Here is a 12,541-nt window from a genome sequence, read left to right on the forward strand (position 1 = left end):
AGCCCCGCGAGTCGGTGCCGGCGCAGGCCCCGGCAGAGCTGGCGAGCTCGCTGGAGCACCTCCCTTCTCACGCTTCACTGTTTTACGAAGCCGAAAACGTGCACCACATTAATGAGCCTGTGTGTTTTTAATTGTTTGCTAGTGTAAACCAGGGGTTAAGCTTGGATGCTGAAGTGGCCTTAGCAACGGGGCAGCTCCTTGCCCCAAACAGTCACCAGTCCAGCAGTGCGGCCTCCCACTGCTCCGAGTCCCGAGGCGAGACCCCCTGCTCGTTCAACGATGAAGATGAGGAAGAAGAGGAGGAGGACTCCTCCTCCCCAGAATAAAGACAGGACAGAACCCACGTTTTCCTGTTCGATGCTCGTGTGTTTTTAGTGTGAGCTCTTGTTTTTGAAATGATTGCTTCAGTCCTTGCCTGTTTGCACTGTGTGTTCAGTGAGAACTAGGGAAACACAAGACGCGATTACACGCAGGCTGACACCATCGAGACGGACGTTAACATAGTGTGAATAAAAACTGAACAGTAGGGCGGCAGGTCACCTCTCAACACCGCGAGCTTTCCGAGGTGACAGCGGGGACAGTCCCAGGAGAATTGGGCAGCATGAACCCAGCTCATTTATCTTCTGGCAGGTGGGCTCTCTATTCCCACACCTGTAACCCTCCTTAGAACCAGGATTGCTGCGGTGAACAGTCCTCGATGACCGGGTTTCTCCTGTTTCTCTCCTTAGGAGGCACAAGTGGAGGCAGAAAGCTCCCGGTGGGGAGAGGGGTGCAGGGAGGGAGGCGGGCAGTACTGCAGACCTAGTGGGAAGTAGTTGAGGTGCTTGACGCATCAGCGGCCTTAGACGGCTTCTAGAAAGGAGCAGCGCTAATTCTTCAGTACTTAAGTGACACTTAGAATAATTTATAGTAAAACTGAAATGATCATTACTAGCCAATGCATTGGTGCATATAATTTTTTAGGGCTACTTCTGGAAGCCAAAATAGAATAGCATTTCCACGTGCGTTGAACACTTTGCCAGCACTGCCTTTGGCCAGCATTCTCACTCTGGAGTTTCACAGAGAAGGAGACTGTGCCTGTGGTTTTGAACAGAGCTATGCATTTCATACAGCATTTTCATTTAAAACAAAGGAACAAATTCCTGTGACCGAATCGCTTGCTTACAGTTGCCTGCAGTTTGTGTGATTTCACCCAGTGTGCAGTTGATGGAAATGAAGCAGATGTCATCACTTTTCAAAGAAAAGTCATTTCCAGAATAGGAACAGCACTGTTTTCCTGTCCATGTCACCTCTGATAGTTTCACTTATCAAAATGACCTCACTGAGTATACTCCGGGGTACATTGCGTTTCACACTAACCCGATGTTGCGTTTCACAGCAACAACCAAAAACTGGTGAACTCTCCAAGTGGTTGGGGTTATAGTCGCGCAGCAGCTAGGGTGTCATTTCATAGCCAGAGATGCCGCCGGGAACGCTGGGCTGGCATGTTCTCAGTTCCTGCTCTGAACAGGAGAGCGTGGAGACATCTGCCACCATGGCCAAACCCCAACTTAATTTCACAGTGAGGCCTTGAAAGGAGCAAATAATAATGGAAAACTAACTCTGCGTCTTTGCTTGAGTCATTTGGATTTGCCTCTAGAGGGTGCGTCTGTGGGCCCAGCACCGAGCTCGGCCCAGGTCAGTTTTTCTGAGCCCGAGCGGTGAGTGCGGATGCCTCGCGGTACCTTTCTGCGGCTCCCCGTGCTTGCGGGGAGCTGGGGGTGAAAGGCCCGGCTGACCCCAAGTCCATTAGGCCATAGGAACGAATGCACAGACACATACACTTTAACTTCGTTTCTTTGAGACAAATCTCATTCTGTCAGAAATAAGCCCTAGTGCAGACTCGGCGTGCAAGGGGGCAGAGACCGAGGCAGTTTTTAGAGACTTCTGTCTCAGCCTGAGTTCCAGGGCACATCTCTTGCGCTGGGCGGGTGGGTGAGCCTGAAACGGCAAAGGCCGAGGCGGGTCCCGCGGGCCTCCAGGGAACTGGCTGGGAGGTGGGCAGCCGCAGGCAGGTAGACCGGGCTTCCTTCCACACTGCCCTTGAAGAGGCTGCCTCCTCCTCCACCAACCCCTGCCCTTCTCATCTCTACGTGATGGGGACCTGGAGAGGCCGAGGGCCACAGCTAGCTTTTAGTCTTCAAAGTATTGTCCCTGGGACCTGCACATCAACATTCATGTCGGGTATATTGCTCATCACCTGTCCTCTGCCAGGTAGCAAAATTCTTGCTGGAGGTTTTGGGAAACTCCTCCCTTCCCCTTCCCTCCCCTCTCCTCTCCGTCCGGCTACTGCTGCTGTAGTGCTTTAAGTGGGTAAAATATGGGTTTAAAAGAAAAAGCAGCCAGAGACTCATTATTGTTGGTGCCCCAGCAGTGGCCGTCCAGCAGCAGGTGTGTGGTGTTTGATCCGAAACGGCCTCCGTTCCCCAGTGGTGTTTGAGTTTCTGCTGAAGACATTAGGAGTCACACTGTGGCCAGGTTGAGATGTTTAGAAATAAATTCTGTTGTTCCATGTCTCCCCTAAATGGGTTATCTGGATCTGAGGTTCAGCACTCAGGCACAATTTTGTGTAGAAATCAAAAATGGGGAAAAAAGGAAGTTGTGATTACAGCCCCCAGGTGTCTATAGAAATAGCACTGGGGTTATGTGCGCATGTGCACATGGACACCCCTCTCAGAGGGTCACACTCTGATTTGGGGGGAGTTTGAGAGGCCTTTTTCCCCTCGGGGGTCAGTTTACTGTTACCCTGTCACGTGCATCGTATGTCAGTACAGTCCTGCTCCGTCAGCAGGTGTGCTGTGGCCCCTGCGGTGGCCCCTTAGGTGGGAAGGGCGGTGCTTAAGGTGCCAGCCACCGGCCCGGCCCCACCCCCACCCCCCGTGGATCTCCTCGGTGATGACAGGGTGGTGAGAGCACCTTCCGTAAGTGTTGGCGGAACTGCCTTTCATCTCCTCGACAGTGCCCACCGCCCCTGGAAAACCACCCGACAAATGATGACCATGTGTTTTGTTTTATTTAATTCTGTATAGAAGCGGGGAGAAAACTGGTTTCTGCCATTTTAACAGAGTGAAAAAGGATAACTCCCCTCACTAGCAAAATTTACAGTAATAACCGCACTGCCATGCTTGAAACACAATGCCAGGCCGTCCTCAGACACTAAGGAGCCGTCAGATCACTCAGGTGGAGGCACTTCACAGACGAGGGGCTCGGGTTAGCCGCGCAGACCTCTGTGACTCGGCTGTTTGGAAACCACGACTCTGCTACTTGGGTCATGGAGGCAGCAGTTACTCCAAGTACCTTGTACCGCACAGGACAGAGGACCCTGTCCGGCTGTATCAGTGATGCCCCTCAGGGCCCTTTGAATACCTCTCCAGCCCCCTCCCCTCTGGCATATGAAAGAGGTGAGTCCCAATCAAAATCTGTGAGGTGGACATTAAGACTGGGCTGCCGCCACAGTGAATGTGAAGATTTAGCCCTTCAGTGAGTATTTGCGTGAATACAGAACAGAAAACTTTCCGGTTGATTAATGCTGTGCAAAAAAAAAAAAAAAAAAAGACAGGACAGTGGGCAAAAGGCTCCTCTGGCTGGGATGGCAAGGAAGTCCTCCCTGGGAGAGGGGCGTTGGTCCCGAGTCAGACAACAGAGCCGTCTCTACCTTCTCACCACGACACTCCCATAACACACGCTTGGAGGCTGTTAAAGAATTTTTGGTATTTAAAAGAAAACCAAACTTAGCTATCAGGAGTATTCATAAACCAACAGAAAATTCTAACCCATGAAGGTCTCATTAGCTTTGTTACCTTCCAATCAAAAGGTAGAATAGTAACAATAGAAAAGTAACCACTTTTGTAGGTGTTTTCTAGTTTTACAAGATATTGGATACATAATCTACTTTATATATTAGACACACTAAAGCTCATCTCTTATTCAGCATATGTACTGGTGTTAGTGGAGCTAAAGACTACAGAAGGACCATTTTCCCAAAAAGGTTCCCCATTTTCATGCACCCAAAGCAGTGTTCCCAGGCGCTGGCGATCACCCGTATGATCTTATCAGAGACCCACGGGGGTGCCGGCCTGCAGCCTGCCGCGTGGCGGGCTCTCTGTTCAGGTGATACAATGTCCACTTGCTTTATTTAACTTCCACACTCTAAAGAAAAAAGTCTGGTATATGCTTAAAATTTTACCTTTAAAAATGGAGCTAAATGCTCACATAAATTATTTCTTAGAAATTAGCCCCTTTACACAACCAATTTATCTCTAGAAAGTTATGCTTATATTCAGGGTTCCCACATACCTCTACACGTAGAATATACTAAGAACGAGAAAGTGGGGGCACAGCTGCCCCTCCAGAAGGTTCCCTGGGAGCCGATGCCCATGCCTCACCACGGTGTCCAGACGGGCAGGCACACTCACTCGTTGGTGTCTTGTGCTGAGGTTCTCAGTGAGGTAAACTCTCGCCATCCTTGCGTGGCCTTCGCTTCACAAAAGGCCTGTAGATTCACTGCTGCCTTGACCCCTGCTCCTCCAGCAGGCTGGACTTCGGGCCTCCCTGCTCTAGCTGCATTGGAAGGACCCCTTCACCAGGGCCTCAGAAAGGGAGAGAACATCTCTCCGCCCCACTCAGTCAACCCTCACTTGTCTACCGCCCCTCAGCCTGCATGGCCACGTCTGCATCACAGCCCAGAACTCCCTCCTCCTGGGAGGACCACACTGCCTCCCCAAAACCACGCCCTCCCCACGGTCCTCCGGCGGCCCTGGGATCAGCTCCAGCCCTGTCACACCACGTGCTAAACAGCCAGGGGTGAAAGTGGGACTTCGCTCGCGAGGCTGTGGTGTCAGCGTCGGGCCTCTCAGCTTGGAGTCCCCGCGTTTAGACACATCTGGGAGGAAGCTCCTCGGTAGGCAGACCTGTCGTGCACGCTGCTCACTGGTCATCGGTCAGGGCTTGAGGTGCAGGTACCAGCTGCGCTTCTCTGCCGCATTAGCTTATTTCCATTTATGTCTCAACAAGGAACCCCCCAGATCATGTCTGAGTTTCAAAACCCATCATCTTGTCACTGTGTGTCCTCTTCACTGTGTGTCTAATGACAAGTGGCTTGATTTGCTCGTTCACGACTGAAGTCGGAATTTTTTACATACTAAAAGGTCTGAGGACCTGGATGCATTTCTGCTAAAACACTTCTGAGTGGGTGCAGCCCTCTCCCGGCAGTACCACGACAGGTCAGCCCTCCGGTGTCCTGAGAGACTCACTACCTACCAACTGCACTGGCCACGGGGGGCCGAGCTCTGGGGACCCAGATCGGTCCCGAGCCCCGAGCTGTGTTTGCCACCATCACGCTCTGCTTGTAGACAAAAAAGAAAAAGGCTTGAGCCCAAAACACCTGTTCGTTCACCTTCTCATCTGGAGATACTTTACTCTGATCATGTGCTGTTAGGTTTTACTTCCAGAAAATATGGTTCTGCTTTTTTTTCTGCATGAAGGAAACACGGTGCCATGTGCTCTAAGCAGTTTAAAAAAGCGAAATAAGGGGAAATGCAAACACCACAGCTGACTCACCTAATGTAGACTTTGTTAGATTGGATACCTAACCTGATACAATGTATTATTTTGTAGCATCTCAAACTTTGTAAATAAATACTGTTATTTTTATATGGAAATTTTATAGAAGAGCTATTTCTGTATACTGAATTATTCCTGAATTTTCTGAAATTGCTTCTAGTAGATAACAGACAAGTCCTAAGCAGTGGTCCTTGAAAGATGGTTCAAGGACCACCTGAAGCAGAATTGGCAGGGTTGGAGGTGGGTTGAAATTTCGCATCCCTAGGTCCCACCCCAGACACTCAGACACTCTGGGAGCGAGGCCCTGGGAGGCTGTACTTTTAGTAAACTCGAAGTGATGTTTTTGTCCATTGACGTGTGAGTATCTTTGTCCAGCCTGTAAGAGGAAAAGAAGGAAAGAAAGAAAAGGCATCTGAAATGAAGATCAGTTGTGCTTGAGGAGAAAATGATGTATCAGACTGTTGTATGATTTGAATGAGATGCACTATAGAAAACAATAAATATTTAAAATAACGTCAGTCTCATTATTAGCAGGTGGATATCGCGGTGCCCTGCCCATGGGGCGTCTGCTTTAGGACCGAGAACCCCCGCTGCTGAGGTCCTCCCCGGGAACTGCAGCCGGTGAGGGGTATAAAGCCCGGCCTCCTTGCCCCGACTTGAGGTATCGGAAGGGCCACCCCAACTTCAGAGTTCCCCATGGAATCGCTCAGTTCCTCTGGCAGTTGCATCATGAGTGGCTTCCTCCTCTGCCCCATGCGTCCCTCACTCCTTCATAGTGCTGTTCCCAGGGGCCCTCCCATGCAGGACGCCACTGTCCTACCTGTGATGGAAATAGGGCAGATACTTAGTATGTTTATTTTATTATTATTTTTTTATCCTCACCCGAGGACATTTGGAGGGAGAGAGAGAGAGAAACATCGACGTGAAAGGGACACATCGAGTGGTTGCCACCCGCACAACCCAACCAGGGCCGGAGACAAACTGCAACCGAGTTACATGCCCTTAGCGGGAACCGAACCCAGGTCTCTCTGGACCGCAGGCCAATGCTCTACCGCTGAGCCAAACTGGCCAGGGCTGGTAAGTTTATTTTTTAAATTGACTTTAGAGAAACATTGATGAGAGAGAACATCGATTGGCCGCCTCCTGCACACCCCCCACTGGGAGTCGGGCCCACACCCTGGGCATGTGCCCTGATCAGCAATCAAACAGGGAACCTTTTGATGCAGGGTTGATGCTCAACCACCGAGCCACACCGGCTGGGCTATAGGTCAGATATTTAAAAGGTCTTCTACACTGCCCAGCCGGTGTGGCTCACTGGCTGAGCGTCGACCCATGCACCAAGATGTCACTGGTTCGATTTCCAGTCAGGACACATGCCCGGGTTGTGGGCCCAATCCCCAGTGGGCGGCATGCAGGAGGCGGCAAGTTGATGTTCTCTCTCTCCCTCTCCTTTCTCTTGCTAATATTAATAAAGAAAAAAAATTTAAAATAAAAAGGTTTTCTACACTTATTCATAAAGACATGCACTCCTGTGTTCATTGCAGCATTACTCACAGTAGCAAAGACATGCAAACAACCGAAGGGTCCTTTGACGAATCATTGGATAACAAAGATGCGGTATATATGTAGATTACTACTCAGCCATAAAAATGATGATTCTTTTTGCGACAGCATGGATGGATCTTGAGAGTATTGTGCTAAGTAAAATAAGGCAGACAGAAAAGGACCAGAACCATATGATTTTACTCATGTGTGGGTTACAAAACAGAAAACAAACAAAACAACCTCAAAGATACAGACAGAGTGGTGACTACCAGAGGGGAGGAAGAGTGGGAGGCAGACCAAGAGGGTCAAACACAGGTTGAAAGGAGGAGACGACCTCAGGTGGTGAGCACACACAGTGTGCAGTTACAAAGTGTACAGCTGAAATTTATTTAATGTTACTAACCAATTTACCCCAGTATATTTAACTTTTAAAAGGAAAAAAAAAAAAAAAAAAGGGTTTTCTGAGTTAGAGACCCATTGTGACTTTATATCTCTTTAAGGTCAGTTTAGAAGATAACAGGATAGCCTGGCCGGCGTGACTCAGTGGATTGTCATCCCATGGACTGAGAGGTTACAGTTCGATTCCAGGTCAGGGCACATGCCTGGGTCGCAGGCTCAATCCTCAGTAGGGGGCGTGCAGGGGGCAGCCAATCGATGTTTCTCCCTCACATCAATATTTTTATATCTCTCTCTAAAACAATAAAAACATTTTAAAAAGATGACATCATGCAGAATAATACCTTTACAATCCCAGAAACAATTGACCTGAATACAATTTTTAGGGAAGATGCTTCTCTTCTTTACACCAAATCAGCATCAAAGAACAGCTACGGTGAGTACAGGCCTCCAGCAGCATTTCCCCTGGACTCCGGGGTCCCAGTGCTCGCTCGGCATCTGTTCGAGCATTTCTGCCGACCTCGGGGAGAGGCGGGAGCCCTTGGAAACCCTGTCTCCTGTGTTCCAACAAGCTGAGTGGTGCACGGTGGGCCCCTGGGCAGTAAGAAGGCACAAGCATTCAGGGCAATTTGGGAATCAGAGAATGAGGTCAGGTCTTGAAGATACACTAGGAGATGATTTAAAAAGCATCCCTTGCCCTGACCAGTTTGGCTCAACAGTTAGAGCATCAGCCCGTGGACCGAAGGGTCAAGAGTTTGATTCCAGCCCAGGACATGTATCTCGGTTGCAGTTCAGTCTCCAGCCCTGGTCAGGGTCATGTGGGAGGCAACCAACTCTCTCACATCTATGTCTCTCTCTCTCTCCCTCTCCCTCCCTCCCTCCCTCATACTCTGAAGATAAATGGGGAAAAATATTCTCTGGTGAGGATTTAAAAAAAATAAAATAAGAAAGCATCCCTGAATGCAATGTCAGTAAGGAAGGCGACTTCACACAGGGACCCTCTCACGTGCCAGAGAGACCCAGTGTGGTGTGCGTGGAAGTGAGGAGCCTGTGCCCACTCCCTTGGCCCAGGGATTTCCTGGACTGATGTGCCCGAGCTGGTTTCCCCTCTGCTCCTTCCGTCCCGCAGTGCCATTCGGTTAACGTGTCCAAGGACCCATGGGAAGAACACGGAATCCCTTGGTCACAGAAAGTGAGAGATGTTGGTTCGGACAGGTGGAGTGGCGGTGGCAGCCACTGGGCACTGCTGACCAGGGAAGCCGTCGGCAGAGCCCAGGAGCTGTTTACTTCAACACCAACTCCCAGAGCTGGGCTGGCGGAGGCGCAAGCATCAGAGAGAAACGGCCTCCACCAGGGGAGCCTTCCCCAGGAGACAGCGCCCCACGACACCCGGCCTGCATTCTACTTCCAGGAGCGAGTTCCCCAGTGCTTCCAGGGGAACTCCCGCAGTCCACACCCTTCCCTCTGCGTCGCCCTGGGCACCGGCTCCTCTTGCGGCTCCAGACACCTCCCACCCCCCAGCCTCTTGCCCGTGAGGGCCCCTCTCCTCGCTGTGGACAGTTGCCCACTGCCCAGGGCTCCCTGAAGGCCGCCAGCTCAGCCTTCTTCCCCAGAGGCCATTCCAGCTTCCTGCTGAAACGTGCTTGCAAGTGAAGTACAAACGCACGGTGTTGGGGGCAGGCCGGCCTCGGGGAACCCGCCCACCCGACGCAAAGTGGTTGGTCCGAGCGCTTTCTGGCTGTCCTACCAATCACTCCGACCTCTGGCACCGGGCGCCTGGACGTCATGACCACTTCCTCTGACATCTGTGCCAAGCTCAGGAATGAATGGGTCTTCTTTCCTGCCCTAGCACTCGGCCGTGCCCCCAGCCAGGCCTCGGTGAGAATCCTGGAGAACGTGTGCTAGTCCCCGAAGACGACAACAGGTGCCCGTCCACAGGACTCTTCGGGTTCGGCCGATAGATGGGTCCATGTCTAGACCCCCGAGCGCAGGTTTGTGTTGGGTCTGGGCTCTGATGTGCGGACGGCGCTTACATGGGGCGTGTCTGCAGGCGCCTGGGGACTGGCCGGGCAGCTGCTGGTCCGCACGAAGGGCTCCGGCCCGTCTGACAGGCACCTGAGCAACGGGCGGTGTCCTCAGGTTCTATCAAACTTCAGTTAACAGTTAAAGGCGGAAACAAAAATGACAGATTTCTATTGCAGTCAATACTTTTGGGAATCATTTTTATGAACACAAGCCAACAGGAGTGCAGTGGGACAGAGGCCTGTACACCAGCGCAGCCGCCCCCAGCGGCACACGGAGGTCCCCGTCCTCAGACACGCCGGGGCCAGCGTGGGGACCTGCTGGCCGGCGCGGCGCCGACTCGGACCCTGGCCTCCGGGCAGAGAGGGCGGGCGGCTTCCATGGTCCGGCTCCGGCCTTCAAGACCACGCTGGTCAGTGACAGCGCCAGCCCCAGGGCTTCCAGAGACAGTTCCTAAAGACGTTTCTTTTTTTTCAGCCCTGGCCGGTTTGGCTCAGCGGTTAGAGCATCGGCCCCCGGACCCGAGAGTCCCAGGTTCGGTGCCTGCTGAGGGCATGTATCTCGGTTGCCATTTGTCCCCGGCCCCAAGGGTCACGTGGGTGGCAACCACTCCATGTTTCTCTCTTTCTCTTCCTCCTGCTCTATCTGAGGATAAATGCAAAAATGTCCTCAGGTGAGGATTGAAAAAAAAGACATTTCTTTTTTATTGATTTTTTTTTTCTTTTTTAGGGAGAGGGAGAGAGAGAAACATGGACGAGAGAGAAGCATTGATTGGCTGCTTCCTGCACGCCCACCACCGGGGATCGAGCCCACAACCCCGCATGTGGGCCTGCACCGGGAAGCTTGTCTATACATCGATCACGCCAATGAAAGGCGGGCCTGGCCAAAGAACCCAGCCTGCCAAGGGAACAGGGGTTCCTCCTCTTCTCCCCCACCCCTTGCTGAATCCCTTCAGAAAGGTTTCTCAGAGCCTGGAGGGCAAAAGCTTGAGCAAACTGCGGGGGTGGGGGCTGGTCAGGAGGTAGGTGCCTGCTGGGGCAGGCTGGGACCACTCCCAGCCATCCTGACAAGGACGACAGAAGCGACAGACAAGCTGGGGAGAAATCCCGGCAGAGGCAGCGCACCAGTGAAAGCTTCCGCCCATGTGGCCTCAGCCATGCGGGTGTGGAGGTGCTGCAGGGCCAAAGGGCCGTCAGCAGGCACGTTTTTATTTTTATTTTTTAATTTTAGAGACTGAGGAATGGAGAGGGAGAGAGAGATGGAAACATCGATGAGAAAGAACCTCCTGCATGCCCCCCACTGGGGATCGGGCCCACAACCTGGGCATGTGCCCTGACCAGGAATCGAACCGGCGACCTCTCGTTGCATGGGTCTACGCTCAACCACTGAGCCACACCAGCTGGACAGCAGGCATGTTTTAAAATATTTTGTTTTTATTGATCATAACAAAAAGAGAGAGAGAGGAAGGGAGAGAGAAATGGAAACATCGGTGTGAGAAACATCTCCCTGCTGGGAAGCTTGGTGGTTTGTTTTCTGTAAGCTAGGAGACCATGGAAATTTGAAGGCTGTATGTATTTTTTAAAAATATATATTTTTTTATTTTTGGAGAGGGAGAGACAGAAACATTGATGGGAGAGAAACATCAGTCTGCTTCCTGCACACCCCACATTGGGGATCGAGGTCCCAACCCAGGCATCTGCCCTGACGGGGAATGGAACTGGGACCTCTCAGTCCATGGGGCAATGCTCAATCCACTGAGCCACACCGGCCAGGCTGAGTAGGCACATTTTTTAAGTGAAGAGAGACCTCACCCTCACTGGGGAAAGGGAGGGAGTGAGTGGACTATGCACACACCCTTACGTGTCTTCCTCCCTCACGAGACACGTGAGTGTGTGTGTGTGTGCACCTGTGTGCAGACATTGGGTTTGGGTGTGTGTGTAGGGCAATGTGAAAAGCCACTACGGCTGGAACACTTGCCTGGATGAGGAAAGGTCACTGCAGCTCATAGGCTCGGGCATCATGCGCCAGCACCCACCCCGCTCAGGAATCCTCAGGTTCACTGTCAGTGTGAGGGAAACCAGTGAAAATCTCTGTTTATTGGAAATCAGAAATTCTGTGAAAATAACCCACAATCAGGAACTTGTTTGTTATACATGGACTTTGTTCTTTGTAAATTCAGGGTCTGGTACAGCAGCTGATGAGCAGTGCTAGGTTCTCAGTCTTCCTTGAGTGAATGAATGAGTAAGTGAATGAATGGATGGCCGAGTGAACTCTGTCACAGTATGTGGACCTTTCGGTTAGTTTAGATGACCAGTGCCCTCACCTTCAGCATGCATGACCTGGCCAAAGCCTGAAACACTGTTACTCCCTCTGCTCTCGTTTCTGCTGGACTGAGTCAAGAGAGGACGAGGTGGAGAAGAGCGACAAGCGGCCAAGGTGTGGCATTTGCCTGGCTTCAGAAGTCAGCGGGTGGTCGTAGCAAACAAGCTGATCCAAGCTGAAAACACCTGACTCAGGAGGAGGTAGCAGGCACCAGACCTCAGTCACCCCCCTGGGGCACTTGCCCAACAACCACCAGCCCAGGCCCCTTCGGACTGTACCCTTTCTCTCCCCACTGGGGAGCTTGGTGGTTTGTTTTCTATAAGCTCAGAGACCATGGACATTTGAGGGATGTATGTATTTTTTTTAATATATATATATTTTATTTTTAGAGAGGGGGGGGAGAAGGAGAGATAGAAACATCGATGGGAGAGAAAGATCAATTGGCTGCTTCCTGCACACCCCACGTTGGGGATCGAGCCCAAAACCCAGGCATATGCTCCTTACTGGGAATCGAACTAGCAACATCTTGGTGCATGGGTCGATGCTCAACCATTGAACCACACCAGCCAGGCAAGGGCTGCATGTGTTTGATAAGTCCCCAGCCAACATGGTCTGTGTTTCAGATAAGGAAAGGCTGGCCTCCCCTGCTCCCCAG

General features: G+C 51.5%; 1 protein-coding gene across 8 annotated transcripts in view; it reads left to right on the forward strand.

Annotated features, from left to right (window-relative positions):
* Positions 1 to 6,241, forward strand: part of TFDP2 (transcription factor Dp-2) — a 143,293-nt gene extending 137,052 nt beyond the window's left edge. For 3 of the 8 annotated variants that reach the window (XM_036267596.1, XM_036267599.1, XM_036267603.1), the window contains one exon: positions 143 to 348. In XM_036267596.1, the coding sequence (XP_036123489.1) occupies positions 143 to 326 (184 nt within the window). In that variant the 3' untranslated portion in view covers positions 327 to 348. Of the gene's footprint in view, positions 1 to 142; positions 1,617 to 6,132 lie in introns of those variants that run through there. The other 5 variants (XM_036267600.1, XM_036267601.1, XM_036267602.1 and 2 more) reach the window with 4 other exon arrangements.
* Positions 6,242 to 12,541: the final 6,300 nt, after the last annotated feature.

Source organism: Molossus molossus, unplaced genomic scaffold (assembly GCF_014108415.1).
Source record: "Molossus molossus isolate mMolMol1 unplaced genomic scaffold, mMolMol1.p scaffold_m16_p_18, whole genome shotgun sequence".
NCBI classification, from domain to species: domain Eukaryota; kingdom Metazoa; phylum Chordata; class Mammalia; order Chiroptera; family Molossidae; genus Molossus; species Molossus molossus.